Genomic DNA, 18,526 nt, shown 5'->3' on the forward strand with positions numbered 1-18,526 from the left:
GATAACTGGTTTACTTTTCCATCGGAAAGTTGTTCTAGTTAATATTTATGCTCCAAACTTTGATTGCCCTGAATTTTTTAGACGTTTATTTACCTCTCTTCCTAATCTAAATGAATATATGTTGATAATGGGTGGAGATTTTAATTGTTGTTTGAATCCTTCGATGGATAGATCTAAACCTATTCGCACTCTTCCGAATAGATCAGCCCTACTTATTAATTCATTTTTGGTTGACTCGGGAATTACAGAAATATGGCGGTTTTTGAACCCTAAAGATAAAGAATTTTCTTTTTTTTCACATGTATATCATAGCTACTCTAGAATTGACTATTTTCTTATTGATCATCGGTTATTAACGGATGTTATTGATTGTAAATATGATTCTATTACTATTTCGGATCATGCACCTTTGAAGTTATCTATTAAGATTTCGGACTATTCCAATAATACCAGATCTTGGAGACTTAACGCTACTTTGCTTCAAGACCCAGAATTTATTACTTATATAAAACAGCAAATTGACTTGTTCTTTTCTACAAACTGTACTGAAGAAATCGACAGAGGAATACTTTGGGACTCTTTTAAGGCTTTTATTCGTGGTCAAATTATCTCATATTCTGTTGGTAAAAGAAAACAAAGATATTTAGATATTGCTTTATTGGTGGATAAAATTAAGGAAATTGATAAGATTTATTCCGTGACTCCTACCAAAGAACTTTATAAGAAGAGAGTTGAGCTTCAAATGGAACATAGTTTACTATTATCTTCTTCAATTGAAAATCAATTAATTAGGACCAGGGCTCAATTTTATATTCATAGTGACCGTACTGGTAAACTGTTAGCTAATCAATTAAAGGCTATCTCGACTAAGCGACAAATTATTAAAATTCGCAAATCAGACGGTAATTTAACTACTGATCATAAAGAAATTAATAATACCTTTCAAGATTTTTATAAATCTTTATATCATTCAGAATTTGATGGTGACCAGTCCATGATAGATAATTTTTTTAACAATTTGAATATTCCTAAACTGACTGATGAAGATCATAGTCTGTTAGATGCTCCTATTTCTATAGTGGAAATAGGAGAGGCTATTTCATCAATGAACTCAGGGAAAGCTCCTGGTCCTGATGGTTATATAGTAGAATTTTTTAAAACTTTTTCTTCTTTGCTTTCTCCTTGGTTATGTGAAATTTTTAATGATGCGTTTGCTAAGAAGAGATTACCTCAATCTTTTTATGAAGCTAATATTTCTCTAATTCTTAAAAAAGATAAAGATCCTACTTTATGTACATCTTATCGCCCTATATCATTATTAAATGTAGATTCTAAGATTCTTACAAAAATTTTAGCTATTAGATTAGAAAAAGTACTGTCTCAGATTATTTCAGAAGATCAAACTGGTTTTATGAGGAATCGGTATTCCTTTTTCAATGTTAGAAAATTGATTAATATAATTCATACTTCACCACCCACAATCCCAGAATGTGTTATTTCATTAGATGCTGAAAAAGCTTTTGATAGAGTTGAATGGATATATTTATTTAATACATTGAGAAATTTTAATTTTAGTTCTAATTTTATATCATGGATTAAATTAATATATCATAAACCTGTTGCTTCTGTTTTTACGAATAACCATAGATCCTCTTTTTTTCAATTATCTCGTGGTACGAGACAAGGTTGTCCCTTAAGTCCTTTATTATTTAATATTGCATTAGAACCTTTAGCTATTGCTATTCGTGAATCTCCTAATATTTTTGGTATTACCCGTAATGAAGTTATATAAATTATCTCTTTATGCTGATGATTTGCTGTTATATATTTCTGACCCTGATAGGTCTATTCCTGCTATTTTATCCTTGTTGGTTCAATTTGGTACTTTTTCTGGTTATAAACTAAATTTAGATAAGAGTGAATTATTTCCTTTAAATGCACAAACTTTATTGACTGATAGGATACCATTTAAAGTTGTTACTGATAACTTCACTTATCTAGGTATAAAAATTACCAAGAAATATAAAGATTTATTTAGACTGAATTTTTTACCTATGCTTCATCAAATTCATCAACTTACTACAAGATGGTCTCCCTTGTTTTTATCATTAATTGGTCGGATTAATGCTGTCAAAATGATGATTTTACCGAAATTTTTATATTTATTTCAAGCCCTACCAGTTTTTATTCCTAAATCATTTTTTGATAACATTGATTCAAAAATTTCTTCATTTGTGTGGCAAAATAAAAACCCCAGGTTAAGTAAAAAGCAATTACAAAAATCAAAAAAAGATGGTGGTTTAGCTTTACCTAATTTTAGATTTTATTATTGGGCAAATAATATTCGTAATTTATTGTATTGGAAATTAGATTTGGATTCACCACTGTGCCCACAGTGGGTAAATTTGGAATGTAATGAGGTAAAGGGATATTCTCTATTCTCTGTTCTTGGATCTTGTCTTCCTGCGGATTTAGTTAAATTTAATAAACAAATATTTAATCCTGTTATTAAACATACATTACGAATTTGGTTTCAATTTCGTAAGTTTTTTATTTTGAAAAACTTTGTTCTTGATAGCCCTATCTTATTTAATTTCTTTTTCAAACCCTCCTGGACAGATCAAGCTTTTAACATATGGAAAAGGAAAGGTATAAAATGTTTTCGTGATCTCTTTTTTGAAGATACTTTGATGTCATTTGATCAACTTTCTAATAAATTTGAATTACCTAAATCTAATTTTTTCAGATATTTACAAATCAGAAATTTTTTACATAAAGTTTTACCATCTTTTCCTAATTCAACTTTGATGGACACTACAGATTTGATCTTTACCTTAAATCCTTGTCAGAAGGGATTAGTAGCTTTTATTTATAATATGATTATGAAGATACAACCAGAAATATCAGTTAGAATTAAACAAGAATGGGAAAAAGAACTTCAATACAACATATCAACAGATAAATGGGAAAAAATTTTGCAAATGGTTAATTCTTCTTCTATATGTGCTAAACATGCTTTAATACAATTTAAAATTGTACATAGAGCTCATATGTCTAAAGATAAACTTGCTCGATTCTATTCTCATATTAACCCTCTATGTGACAGATGTCATTTAGCAGTGGCCTCATTGACCCATATGTTTTGGTCTTGTCCCACTTTACATAATTATTGGAAGGATATATTTACTACTATTTCCTCAATTTGGAATATAGATTTACAACCTCATTTTATTACTGCAATTTTTGGCATACCAAATGAAGATGGCAATCAGTTTTCCCCCTCAATCAGACGAATGATTGCTTTAGTAACATTAATGGCCAGAAGGTCTATACTACAAAATTGGAAAGAAGTAAATCCTCCTACTACATTTCAATGGCTTTCTCAAACTATTTCTTGTCTGAGTTTGGAAAAAATTAGAAGCACTATTTTTGACTCATCAATTAAATTTGAAGAAACTTGGAGACCGTTTATTCGACATTTTCATATGAATTAATTTGGCCTTCTCCAGACCTTTCTGCTTATTCATGTTCAGGTATGGAGTTCCGGAGTTCTTTGACACTATCTTATACTTGTAAACTGTTATTATTGCCTATGTTAGTTTAGTTTAGTGTTTTATTTTTTTAATATATATTTTTTTTTCTTCTCACATATTTTTTAATATTTTTTTTTTCTTTTTTAATGGTTATTTTTGTTTTTTTTTTCATATAATCATGTGGACTTGATTAAGGTATTTTCTTTTGTTGATGTTTAGTAGGATATTATTATCTTATTATCAATGTGATTTCAAGTCTATTGTATTTATAATTTACTTATTACTATGTTATTTTTTTTGTGTATATGTGAAAATCAATAAAAAGATTGAAAAAGAAAGAAAAAGAGATGCTGTGGCATGACCTGAAGAGGGCTGCTCATGCCAAGTATGAACACGCCAGAGTCACGGTGTTCCTTACAGAAAGCAGAAAAGGGTTGTGCGGGGAAAGATGTGACTGCTGACGGGATCACATAGCTGACGAAAATTACAAACAGATGGAATAGCCTTTTTTAATTCTTCCAGAGATATTAGTAAAGTAAATTAATGCAGTAGACAAGTTTCAAAAGATCTAGCTGGACCAGTGGCTTAATCAATACAAGCCAATGTGGGGAAAGTACAGCACGAATAGAGCATTTTAAAATCAACATGGAGCACTAGATGATTTGGACAAATATGGTTACCATGACACCATGAACCTTTTCTACACAATGAAAGCATAAGGTAGATAGTTAGATGTACGCTGCAGGCAGAACAATAAGCTACATAAACCGTTACAGTGAAAGCACAAAAGAACAAAACATTTCTTTGACAAGGATGGTGACTCTTAAAATAAGTTTTTAATTCTCAGATAACCCAAGTGTAAACAATTCTCTGAAAAGGTAAGATCTGAATTTGTAGGCAGCTGAATTAATGGAACCTTTTCCTTTTGAAATTACAGTACAAAAAGCTATTCCTCTCACTGCATTGCCTTGATTACAAAAGGCAGTACATTTTAAAGTGAGCCTGAAACAAGATTAAACATTTCAATCCACCTACAATAGGAGCAGAACAGAGGAAGAAAACAAAGAGGTACAATGGATCTGCATGCTAAGTATTTTAATAAAATTATTTTATGTTCACCTGCAATTCAAAAATTATATCCTTGATATACAGGTAGTTCCCGAGTTACGAACGTCCGACTTATAGACAACTCGTACTTACGAACTGAGGAAGAACACTGTCCGCCATTTTAAGTCGGATTGGAACGTCGTCTGCCATTTTAAGTCGTTGCTGTTGACACTGTGTTGAGTGTGTAACTTTGTATTTGGCTTAAAGTTTTCTCAGCAGGATTCACCCTGACCCCGTCCCACCCCCCCCGCCCCCATTCCAGTCAGCTGGTGGTGCTGGGAGATTAGCGCCAGGCTTGAGAACGGAGGTTCCCGAGTTCAATTTAGTGACAGACTGCTCCTGTGCTGGGTTGATGTCGATCCAGTGACTCTCATACCATCTCTGCTGGGTTGATATCGAGCGCGCCACTCAACCTTGTAAAAAAAAACACTGCCACCTCCAGTTTAAATTCCCACGTGAAATATTGTGGAGGATCAAATACCCAAATCCAGCACAGTCCCCACTTGTCCCATTTAACCTGGCACAGTGCAGTGGACTTTAGGACCTGGGGAATTCAGTGCGGTGGTCCTTAGGACCCAGTGGACCTCGGGAGCCAGCGGAGGTCGGGTCCTGCCGCCCGCAGTGTTTCTGTTCCGTTGATGGGAAGCGATCGTAATTGAAAATAAAGTGAAAATAATAAAGTGTTTGGGAAGAGGTGAAACACCATCAGTCATTGGAAAAGCGTTAGGCTACAGTCGGTCAACGATCAGAACAATTTTAAAGGAAAAGGATAAAGTGAGAATAATGGAGCGTGTGAAAGGCCATGCCCTGATGAAAGCTACGGTGACGAGGTCCTGAAAGGCAGGTTTAGGGAGGCAGGCACCAAGCTAAAGTACAGGACCTCCAGGTTAGCAATCTCAGGATTGCTACCAGTGCCACGTGCAGGCGGGTTTAGAAATAGTAAGATAGCACAGATCAACATGTGGCTGAAGACATGGTGCAGGAGGGAGGGCTTCAGATTTATAGTTAATTGGACAGTTTTCCCGGGAAGGTGGGACCTCTTCTGGTGGGACGGTTTACATCTGAACTGGAGGGGGACAAATATTCTTGCAGGTAGGTTTGCTAGAGAATCCAGTGGATTTAAACTAGATACAAGGGGGAAGGGGAACCAGAGTGCAGGAACAGATGTATGGGAGAAGGAAGAAAAAAGAAAATAAAGTTGTTTGCACCGTTAGGGATAAACAGAGAGGAAGAGATGGAGAATTTCTTAAATGCATTTATTTTAATGCTAGGAGCATTGTAAGAAAGGTGGATGAGCTAAGAGCATGGATTGATACCTGGAAATATGATGTTGTAGCTATTAGTGAAACATGGTTGCAGGAGAGGTGTGATTGGCAACTAAATATTCCTGGATTTCGTTGCTTCAGGTGTGATAGAATCGGAGGGATAAGAGGGGAGGTGTTACATTGCTTGTCAGAGGAAATATTACAGCAGTGCTTTGGCAGGATAAATTAGAGGGCTCGTCTAGGGAGGCTATTTGGGTGCAATTGAGGAATGGGAAAGGTGTAGTAACACTTGCAGGGGTATAACTATAGACCACCTAATGGGGAGTGAGAATTGGAGGAGCAAATTTGTAAGGAGGTAGCAGATATTTGTAGTAAGCAAAGGGTTGTGATTGTGGGAGATTTTAATTTTCCACACATAGAGTGGGAAGCTCATACTGTAAAAGGGATGGATGGTTTGGAGTTTGTAAAATGCGTGCAGGCTAGTTTTTTTGCCAACTAGAGAAGGGGCAGTGTTGGATCTTCTGTTAGGGAATGAGATAGGTCAGGTGACGGAGATATGTGTTGGGGAGCATTTCGGGTCCAGTGATCACAATGCCATTAGCTTCAATATAATTATGGAGAAGGATAGGACTGAACCCAGGGTTGAGATTTTTGATTGGAGAAAGGCTAACTTTGAGGAGATGCAAAAGGATTTAGGAGGAGTGGATTGGGACAATTTGTTTTATGGGAAGGATGTAACAGAGAAATGGAGATCATTTAAAGGTGAAATTTTGAGGGTACAGAATATTTATGTTCTTGTTAGGTTGAAAGGAAAGGTTAAAAGTTTGAGAGAGCCATGGTTTTCAAGGGATATTGGAAACTTGGTTCGGAAGAAGAGAGATATCTACAATAAATATAGGCAGCATGGAGTAAATGAGGTGCTCGAGGAACATGAAGAATGTTAAGAAGAATCTTAAGAAAGAAATTAGAAAAGCTAAAAGATACGAGGTTGCTTTGGCAAGTAAGGTGAAAATAAATCCAAAGGGTTTCTACAGTTATATTAACAGCAAAAGGATAGTGAGGGATAAAATTGGTCCCTTAGAGAATCAAAGTGGACAGCTATGTGTGGAGCCAAAAGAGATGGGGGAGATTTTGTATAATTTCTTTTCTTCGGTATTCACTAAGGGGAAAGATACTGAATTGTGTAAGGTAAGGGAAACGAGTAGGGAAGTTATGGAAACTATGACGATTAAAGAGGAGGAAGTACTGGTGCTTTTAAGGAATATAATTGTGGATAAAGCTCCAGGTCCTGACAAGGTATTCCCTAGGACCTTGAGGGAAATTAGTGTAGAAATAGCAGGGGCACTGACAGAAATATTTCAAATGTTATTAGAAACGGGGATGGTGCCAGAGGATTGCCGTATTGCTCATGTTGCTCCATTGTTTAAAAAGGGTTCTAAGAGTGAACCTAGCAATTATAGGCCTGTAAGTTTGAAGTCAGTGGTGGGTAAATTAATGGAAAGTATTCTTAGAGATGGTATATATAATTATCTGGATAGACAGGGTCTGATTAGGAACAGTCAACATGGATTTGTGCATGCAAGGTCGTGTTTGACAAATCTTATTGAATTTTTTGAAGAGGTGTTAATATTGAAGTAGTAAAATGGATTCAACAGTGGCTGGATGGGAGATGCCAGAGAGTAGTGGTGGATAACTGTTTGTCAGGTTGGAGGCCTGTGACTAGTGGTGTGCCTCAGGGATCTGTACTGGGTCCAATGTTGTTTATCATATACATTAATGATCTGGATGATGGGGTGGAAAATTGGATTAGTAAGTATGCAGATGATACTAAGATAGGTGGCATTGTGGATAATGAAGTAGGTTTTCAAAGCTTGCAGAGAGATTTAGGCCAGTTAGAAGAGTGGGCTGAAAGATGGCAGATGGAGTTTAATGCTGATTAGTGTGAGGTGCTACATTTTGGTAGGAATAATCAAAATAGGACATACATAGTAAATGGTAGGGCATTGAGGAATGCAGCAGAACAGAGTGATCTAGGAATAATGGTGCATAGTTCCCTGAAGGTGGAATCTCATGTGGATAGGGTGGTGAAGAAAGCTTTTGGTATGCTGGCCTTTATAAATCAGAGCATTGAGTATAGGAGTTGGGATGTAGTGTTAAAATTGTACAAGGCATTGGCAAGGCCAAATTTGGAGTATTGTGTACAGTTCTGGTCACCGAATTATAGGAAAGATATCAACAAAATAGAGAGAGTACAGAGGAGATTTACTAGAATGTTACCTGGGTTTCAGCACCTAAGTTACAGAGAAAGGTTGAACAAGTTAGGTCTTTATTCTTTGGAGCGTAGAAGGTTGAGGAGGGACTTGATAGAGGTATTTAAAATTATGAGGGGGATAGAGAGAGTTGACGTGGATAGGCTTTTTCCATTGAGAGTAGGGGAGATTCAAACAAGAGGACATGAGTTGAGAGTTAGGGGACAAAAATTTAGGGGTAACACAAGGGGAAACTTCTTTACTCAGAGAGTAGTAGCTGTGTGGAACGAGCTTCCAGTAGAAGTGGTACAGGCAGGGTTGATATTGTCATTTAAAGTAAAACTGGATAGGTATATGGGCAGGAAAGGAATGGAGGGTTATGGGCTGAGTGCAGGTCGGTGGGTCTAGGTAAGAGTAAGCGTTCAGCACGGACTAGAAGGGCCGAGATGTACAAATCGACGTACAAATCCGACTTAAAGACAGACTCAGGAACAGAACTCGTTTGTAACCCGGGGACTGCCTGTATTTTCCAAGTTTAAAAAAAAAACAAACATTTACCTTTAAAAGTAAATGTTATGCTGCAGCTGAAAATAACTCAAGCCTTTTTGGATTCCTCTTAACCACCATTACAATAGACATTTAATATATGCTTTTTTAAATTAACAAATAATGAAAAGAATCAATTCTGCTTTAACAATATGGTCTTAATTATGATTATTGTGTGGGATAAGCTTGCATCAAATGCCAGCAAATACTTTTAAGCAAAATGATGGAAATGAAACATCATAAAGAAATGGCACTTGTCTGGACAGTTGTACTTATATTTTAAGTGCAAAAATACTTAGTGTTTAGCATTATCACTGAAACAGGTAACCAACACAAAACTGGCCAAAATCCATTGTGGACACAGCATTAGAGTGATTTGTACTCAGAAACAAGTGCAAAAAAAAACTTAACATGATTTTGTATAAGAGCTTAGTCAACAGCAATCAGAGGAGTCATCCCTTAATGCAACACTCTGCAACATGATGAACTCTTTCTTCCATGGAAACTACATATGCTCAAAAGGAGGAGAGAAACAGCTCCAATATGCACTCAAAACTACATTACTTGTCAATGAAATCCATAACAAAAGGGAGATCCTGTGTCAGGAGGGATAGTTGTAATGAGGACAGGAGACTCAAAGGGTCAGAATTAGAGGAAAGTGTCAGAAAGTGGTTGCTTTACTAGCAAGAATCCCTGCAAAAGAGAGCAATGCAAGAAATATAGCCACTTGCTCACAAGTGTACATAGGCTTACATCCAAGAAGTAGAGACTATCCCCTTCCGATAGAAGAAAAAAATATTTTAAGAGAAGGTCTGAGATGCCACCAATGAACAACTATAGAAGCAAGCCAGTAAAGTATTTGAAGTAGGTATTATTTATTCATTTATTTCTTTGTGTGATGTCAGTGAAGGTATATTTGCAAAACAGAATGTGAGAAATATGTCAGTCATCTGGACTCTTCTCCTCCTTCCATGTGTTTACTAGTTTGCAGTATTGATGTTAACAATCAGTTATAGGTAAAAGTGAATGTCATGTGGTTAGCACCTAAAAACAGGTGCTTTGCTATAATCTAAAGACTGTCCGTTCATCTCTTCCTACTAATCCCCCTCCTGGCATTTATCCCTGCAAACAACAGAAATGCTACACTTACCCATTCACCTGCATTTAGTGCCTCAAGAGGTCCTTCCAGCTAAGGAAACATTTCACCTGTGAATGTTGTCTATTTTATCCAGTGCTCCAAAGCAGTGTTCTCTACATTGGTGAGACCAGACATTGACTGGAGGACCGTGTTGTCAATCACCTCCACTCCATCCACCAAAAGCGGAATTTTCCATTGGCCAACCATTTTAATTCCTATCCCCATTTTGACATGTTGGACCACAGCCTTCTCTTTTGATATGATGAGGCCATGCTCAGGGTGGAGGAGCAACACCTCATATTCCATCTCGGTGGCCTCTAACCTGATGTTATGAACATTGATTTCTCCTTCTGGTAATTTCTCCCCCCCCCCCTTCATACCTCTTCTCACCTGCATATCACCTCCCTTTGGTGCCCCTCCTTCTTCCTTTTCTCCCATGATTTATTTTATCATTAAATTCCTTTTCTCCAGCCGTTTATCTTTCCCACCCACCTGGCTTCACCAATCACCCTCTAGCCGATCCTGCTTCCCCTCCCCCCCACCTTTTTATTCTAGCATCTTCCCCCTTCTTTTCCAGTCCTGAAGAAGGGTTTCAGATTGAAACATCAACTGTTTATTCATTTCCATTGATACTGCATGATCTGCTGAGTTTCTCCAGCATTTTGGCTGTGCTGATCTAAAGACCATTATTTGCTATTTAAGATTTTTTTTAAAATAACAAAACAATGGAATTGTGTAAAGTTAATTTTTTCCACTCACAAATATGGACCAGGAATCATTGCATGCAATTGTATCCCTTATTTTACCTTTGTCTGAAAACTCAACTGGATGCTCCGTTTCTGATCCGGAGGAGCGAGTCTGTCGCAGAGGGTATTTCTTCGGTGTAACTGGAGTTGTCTGCTGTTGGCTACGTGTCACCCTTCTTGTCGCATAAGCAGGTTCATCTGAGGTATATGATGGTATCTGGCGTACTGGACTGGAATCTGTCATGAGTTTGAGATTTAAAAAAATCAATATTTTAGACTTAGATTTCCAATAAAATACAACCAGCCCTTATAAATTAATAAATAAACTGAAATAGCCGATAAGTGTTTTACTTATCACAATAGAGTGATCTGAGAATTTTTAAAAAATCTACCAATTTTAAGCAAAAAATTGAAGGAACTCAGCTCAGTGGATCATACTGCCGCCCCATAATTGACCAGTTTGAAAAGAAGTTCAAAGTATCTTGCTGACTGAACTTATGCAAATTAGAACACTGAAGAGAGTGCTTAATTTGCTCCAATTTCATCTAGCAAACAGTTGCCATGCTATACATTACTTTGAAATCCAGATTACTGCCACAAGATTTGAGGATATCTGGTAATCAAACGACTTTATGCAACCACAAGCATTTGTTTCTTGTTATTCTACATGTTACAGTAGTGTAACATTGGTTTATCTTTTTTTAAAAAAAGCTGAATAATTCCAAAACATTTGTAAGCAATCAGTTCTCAAACTACTGGTACAGTATTCCCAATGCCTGCTTTGAAAATCTGCTTTCCCCAAAGATACCCACTTTTCGCCCTCTTCGCAGATAATGATAACATCCACAAATATATGCTTTTTGCCACTTCAAAATCTTCCATCACACATAACATACACTCAGTGACCACTTTATTAGTTACACCTGCTCATTAATGCAAATATCTAATCAGCCAATTATATGACAGCAATTCAATGCATAAAAGCATACAGGCAGGGTCAAAAGATTCATTTGTTGTTCAGACCCAACATCAGAATGAAGAAATGTGATCCGTGTCTTCGACCATGGAATGATTGTTAGCACCAGACGGTGTGATTTGAGTATCTCAGAAACTGCTGATCTTCTGCAATTTTCATGCATAACAGTCTCTGGAGTCTACAAAATTAAAAAGAAAAAAAAAACATCCTTTGAGGAACAGCTTTGGGGCGACACTGCCTCAGTAATGAGAGAGATCAGAGAATGGCTAGGCTGGTTCAAGCTGACAGGAGGGTGACGGTCACTCAAATAACCACACGTTACAATGGTAGTGTGCAGGAAGTACCTAATAAAGTAGTCACTGAGTGTACACAAACAGCCAAAAGGTATGAAAAATAAATGAACAACTTTAATGTCACTGTCAAGAATTTACACAGCAAAATTATGCCAATTCATGCCGACGATGAAGAGAAATTAAATTATTTTATAGAATATTTTTCTCTCAGCATGGACTATGGCGTCGAAAGGGCTCATTTCTGTGCTGTAGTGCCCTATGACTCATCTTCCCATTAGATACTGCAATAAATATGGAAATGCAAAAGATACATAATACAAATAAAAGCTTAAGATACCATGACCTCATTACTGTGGAAAGGAGGGCAAATGGTACAAGCGTGAAATTAAAAGAATTAGAACGGGAAAAGGTGCATGAAAAACTACTGGCAAGTAAAATCAAGAAAAGCAGTTATTTTATATATTGACTAAGGCAGAAGGATAGCAGTTGCTTGCCAACACTAAACAGGATTGATAAGTCCAAAACAGGGCACACCCAGCAGTTTACTAAATTGGTGGAATTACTTGAGAGCTCTCTAGTTAAGGTATGTGCAAAAAAGCAGTCTGACATTTTAAAAAATATACATATTAGGGCTGAAGATGATAACCCAGAGAAGCACAAGAAAAAAAATTAAGAACTGACCATTACTGACCATTATTTTGCAAACATTGACTATAAACTAATAGTTATAGAAAGATGTATATAAAATTGTGAGCGGCTAAGATAGGGTAGTTAAGTCTTCCTTCCCCCCCCCCCCAGGGTGAAAATGCCAAATACCAGAAGTCATAGGTTAAAGTGAGAGGGGTTAAAGTTAAAGGAGATTTGCAAGGATAGTTTTTTTTTCTCTCCCAGATGGAGAGTTCAAGTGCCAGGATCACATTGCCAAGGGATATGGTGGAACAAATACAAAATCAAGATATAAGCGGCATTTAGACAGGCATAGGAACAGATACGAAATGGAGGGAATATAGATAGGACATGCACAAGCAAATGTGCAGTTTAAATTGGTGTCACTCCAGCACAGAGGTAGTAAGTCAAAGGGCCTATTCCTGTGCTGCACTTCTGTGTTCTATGACACAGTATGGAAACACAACTTTAGCCTAACTCGGGGGTCGGCAACCTGCGGCTCCCGAGCCATTTGTGGCTCTTTCACCTCTGTGCTGCGGCTCCCTGTGGCTTTGGGAAATAATTGGTCAGTATTTAATTAAAATGTATTTTATGTTAGTTTGTTAGCTTTTGAAATGTAATTATGGTGATCTTGTACATTTCCTGCCACATCCGAAACGGCTCACAATTAGCCAGCATTCCGGCTAAGGGAGATAGCCTACGGGGGTTTGTGAGTACGCGTCTTTTGCAGCATCTGCGTCCATGGGGGCTGGGTTGAGGGAGGCTTAAAAGCAAGGCTGTTTAGTTCGAATAAAGCTATCTTTGACTGCAGTTTACTGACACCGCTACAACGTGTTTTTATCGCTGGCTGTCCAGACGGAAGGTGCTGAAACGCTTTGTCGCGTGTCTGGAAGAAGTGAAAACTTTCCTGGGCAGCAAAGGGCTCACCTTTCCTGAGCTGGAACAGCCAGAGTGGCTGGAAAAGCTACACTTCATGGTAGACATGACAGCGCACCTGAACACGCTGAACACAGCTCTTCAGGGGAAAGGACGTACAGCCCTGCACATGTTGGAGGATGTTTTGGCATTCGAGCGCAAGTTGACAGTGCTTGCCAGAGATTTACAGAAAGGCACTTTGTCTCACTTCCCCAATTTGAGAGAGTTCAAACAAGGTCACGACATGATAATTTCGGAGTATTTACATTCTGCAATCATCGCAATGCAAACATCGTTTGGGAAACGCTTCTGTGAGTTCAGAGAGGAAAAAAACACATTATCCTTCCCGGTCACTCCCTTAAGCATCGATCCTTCCCTACTGAATACGACTGCATTGGCAGGTGTGAGTCAACCTGATCTTGAGATGGAACTGGCTGACATAGCCGACAAAGACATATGGGTGTCCAAGTTTAGACGCTTGACAGCAGACCTTGAAGATGTTGCCTGTCAGAACGCCGTTCTTGCTCAGAAACACAAATGGAGTGATATTGAAAACCTCACAGATGACAGCTTGCGATCCTGTGTAAAGATGAAGGTGACATCATACAGCCCTGATGTGCAGACGCTGTGCGCTGAGGTCCAGGAGCAGAAATCCCATTAACCAAGTATGATAAATATTTTAATTGCCTATTATTTTACTTATATTCATATTTTTTCATAGTTCAGTGAAATAGTCCTTTCATTTTTCAGGATGACAGCTGGCTGACGTTATTTTTGGTTTGCTGCTGGCGGAAAATTTAAGTTCGGCGTTTTTCATAAATACAAGAAGGACTCAAATAGACATTGAATATTTTACTTAAAAGTAACTTTCAACCCAACGTCTTTTTTTCGGAGTTCAAAATGTTTTTGTTGCATGCAGAAATGTAATTTCGTTTTCTCTGCAGGAGTTCATCAATTTCATAAATGCAACACATTATAGTTTGTTTATACATAGCATAAAGGCAAAAAAAAACGTTGTATGCAGTGTTATTTCATTTTAAATGTCAAACGGGTTTTGCGGCTCCCAGTGTTTTCTTTTCTGTGGGAAACGGGTCCAAGTGGCTCTTTCAGTGGTAAAGGTTGCTGACCCCTGGCCTAACTAAACCACACCAACCATCCATTTACAATCAATCCAACATTAATTTGTTTATTCTTGCTACATCTGTTCAAAATGGCACCAGCAGCCAACGCAACTACTGGTGACGTCCTGCAGAAAATTCATAAAACTGCCTCTACTTCTTCTCAAAATATACCTACTATTAATTGGTGTGCAATTGGAGCTCATAATTTACATTCTAATAATGGCTTTTTGGCACTTTTGCTGTCTCCGAGGGAATTTGGTGTGGTTGAGAACGGAGTTTACGGCCTAATGGCAGAGCACAAACCCACAATCAGCTCCATTACTCACCAATCTCACAATCAAAGCGTCAAGCGAGATTAAAATCAACGAGGATGAGTGCGGAAGGCAAGCAGGTGTTCAGCGCCATCTGCCTGCTTTTCACCAGTCTCCCTCTCCCTCACTGCTGCTGGAGGAAGGTGCAGGAGTCTTGGGTCTTGGGCAAGGTTTGTGGATTGGGTTCATTTTTTGAAGACTGAGCAGTTCATGTTATATGCATTTCTGGTTATACCTTTTTTATTGCAATTTTGCGCAATTTTGATCAGGGCACTTCGACGCGAACTGGCTCTGCGGCCTGCAGTCAACAAATGACAGCGCTAAATTGAACTGTATTGAACTACACTAGACATTCCAAGACTGCTCCAAGGACTTTGCAGTTTGATATTGAATATATTGTGTACTATCCGCTTGTTTTTCTTTGCCATTTGCGCAACTTATTCTTTTTTTGCGCACCGGGTGTTTGATGTTTTCTTTGAACAGGTTCCACGTTGTGTTTCGTGGCTGCCTGCAGAGGACAAATCTCAGGGTTGTATACTGCATACATACTTTGATAATAAATGTACTTTGACTTTGATTCCCATCAACTCTCTCCAGATTCTACCACTACGTACATACTAGGGGCAATGTACAGCAGTCAATTACTCTATCAACTAGCACAACTTTGAAGCCACCAAAAGAAACAAATGCAAACTGGAGACAACAGCTAAAATCTGGATTGAATCTGTATCTAGTGCTGAGGCAGCAACTCTTCTAGCTGCACCACTTTTCCACCCAATATGTACATGGCTGGAGAACTGGAAAATGATCATCAGTGTACAATTATTTAAAAGGAACGAATGAAGCTAACTGAACAATTGCAGTTTTGTCAGCCTAACAGAGGCATTAGGAAAATTCCTGAAAGAAGTTTGAGAGACAATACATGCCTGCCATCATTTAGAAAGATACAGAATAATTGCACAAGGTTGGGAAATATTTGTTATCCCAATCAGATGGAGCTAGTAGGGGCGAGAATAGTTGAAGGTACAGATGAACAAGTGGTTGAGGAAGTGTTTCAGATTTCTAGATCATTGGGATCTCTTCTCGAGGAGATGTGACCTATTGGAAAAGAATAGGTTAAACCTGAATCTGAGGGGATCCAATACCCTTGCCAGCAGATCTGCCAGAGATCTTGGGAGGGTTTAAACTAAGTTGGTAGGGGGATGCGAACGGGAGTGACAGGGCTGAAGATGGGGCAGCTGGTATACAATTCGATGCAGTGTGTATTGAAACCAATGATGAACAGGCAGAGGATATGGCAAAATTGCAGTTAGTGGGATGAGGTGGCATTGGTGGGATGGTTTTTGTCACCTCATTAGTGGGATGAGGTGACAAAAACTTGAAATGGGTGATGAATACAGAACTGACGGTGTGATATTTGAATGTATGCAATATATGGAATAAGTTAGCTGATCTTGTAGCACAGTTAGAGATCGACAGATATGACATTGTGAGCATCAACAAGATGTGGCTGAAAGAAGATCACAGTTGGGAGCTTAACATCCAAGGATGCACCTTGTATCAAGAAGACAGGCAGCTGGGCAGAGGGGGTGGGGTGGCTGCTGGTTAAAAATGAAATCAAATCCTTAGAAATAGGTGACAAAGGATCAGAGGATGTAGGACCCTTGTGGGCAAGAGTTAAGAAATGGCAAGGGTAAAAAAAGACCCAGATGGGAGTTATATATAGGCCACCGAACAGTAGCCAGGATGTAGGATACAAGTTACTATGGGAAATCGAAAAGGCATGTAAAAAAGGCAATGTTACAACAGTCTGGGGGGTGGTGGATTTCAAGATGCAGGGAGATTGGGAAAAATCAGGTTGGTACTGGATCCCACAACAAAAGAGGCAAGAATGGATATTGGACCACTGGAAAATGACACTGGAGAGGATGCAAGGAAATGTGGAAGACACTACCAGTATGCCAGAAATTTGAGAACATCAGGAGGTAGAAATGAGTGTTGTTGCTATTACTAAGGAGGAGGAGCTTGGGAAACTGAAAGGTCTGAAAGTAGATAGGTCACCTGGACTAAATGGACTACACCTCAGGGTTCTGAAAGAGGTATCTGAAGAGATGCTGGAAGCATTTCAAGAATCACTAGATTCTGGAATGGTTCTGGAGGACTGGAAAATGGCAAATGTCATCCCACTCTCTAAGAAGGGAGGCAAAGGAAGGAAATTGTTGGCCACTTAGCCTGACTTCAGTGGTTGGGAAGATGTTGTAGTCCATTGTTAAGGATGAGATTTCAGGCTACTTGGAGCCACATGCTAAAATAGGCCAAAGTCAGCATGGCTTCCTTAAGGGGAAATCTTGCCTCACCGATCTGTTGGAATTCTTTGAGGAAATAATAGGCAAGGTAGACAAAGGAGAGTTTACTTGGATTTTCAGAAGGCCTTTGACAAAATACCTCACGTGAGGCTGCCTGTCAAGATAAGAGCCCATGGTATAACAGGGAAGATACTAGCATGGATACAGCATTGGCTGATTGGCAGGAGGTAAAGGGAGACACAAACACACACAAACAAAATGCTGGAGAAACTCAGCAGGCCAGGCAGCATCTATGGCAAAGAGAACAGTCAACATTTTGTGTGTGTTGCTTGGATTTCCAGCATCTGCAGATTTTCTCCTGTTGTGATAAAGGGGGCCTATTCTGGTTGGCTGCCGGCTCTTCTCACATTATATGTCAATGGTTTGGATGATGGACTTGATGGCTTTGTGACCAAGTTTATAGATGATATAAAGATAGGTGGAGGTGCAGTTAGTATGGAGGAAGCAGGAAGTCTGCCCTCGGATTTGGACAGACTGGAAGAATCAGCAGATGAAATATAGTGTATGGATGTGTACAGTCATGCACTTGAGTAGAAGAAATGAAAGGGTTGACTATTTTCTAAACAAGGAGAAACTCAAAAATCAGAGGTGCAGAGGGACTTGGGAATCACACAGGGTTCTCTAAAGGTGAATTTGCAGGTTGTGTCAGTGGCAAGGAAGGCAAAAGCAACTTTATCATTCATTTCCAGAGGACTAGAATACAAGAGCAAGGATATAATGCTGACGCTTTACAAGGCATTGGTCAGACCGCATGGGGTATTGTGAACAGATCAGGGTCTCTTATCTAAGAAAGGATTTGTTGGCATTGGAGAGGGTCCACAGAAGGTTTACGAGAATGATTCCGAGAATGAAAGTGTTAACGCGCGAGGAGCTCTGGACCTGTACTCACTGTGGAGTTTAAAAGAACGAGGGGGAATCTCACTGATAGCTATCAAATATTGTAATATCTAGGCAAGAGTGGATGTGAACAGGATGTTTCCTATAGTGGGTGAGTCTAGAATCAGAAGGCACAGCCTCAGAATAGGACATCCCTTTAGAACAGAGATGAGAAGGAATTTCTTTAGCCAGAGGGAGATGGATCCATGGAATAAATTGCCACAGACAGCTGTAGAGGCCAAGTCATTCAGTTTATTTAAAGCAGAGGTTGATAGGTTCTTGGTTAGTCAGGGCATCAAAGGTTATGGGGAAGAGGAGGAAAATGGGGTTGAGAGGGATAATAAATTGGCCATGATGGAGTGGTGGAGCAGACTCGATTGGCCAAGTAGCCTAATTCTGCTATGTCTTATGGTCTTAT

General features: G+C 38.6%; 1 protein-coding gene across 3 annotated transcripts in view; it reads right to left on the minus strand.

Annotated features, from left to right (window-relative positions):
* The window catches only part of kat7b (K(lysine) acetyltransferase 7b), a 96,625-nt gene that overhangs the window by 48,084 nt on the left and 30,015 nt on the right, over positions 1-18,526 (minus strand). For all 3 annotated transcript variants that reach the window (XM_059956601.1, XM_059956600.1, XM_059956602.1), the window contains one exon: positions 10,645-10,821. In XM_059956601.1, the coding sequence (XP_059812584.1) occupies positions 10,645-10,821 (177 nt within the window). The remainder of the gene's footprint in view (positions 1-10,644; positions 10,822-18,526) is intronic.

The sequence above is a fragment of the Hypanus sabinus genome, chromosome X1 (assembly GCF_030144855.1).
Source record: "Hypanus sabinus isolate sHypSab1 chromosome X1, sHypSab1.hap1, whole genome shotgun sequence".
In the NCBI taxonomy this organism is placed as follows: domain Eukaryota; kingdom Metazoa; phylum Chordata; class Chondrichthyes; order Myliobatiformes; family Dasyatidae; genus Hypanus; species Hypanus sabinus.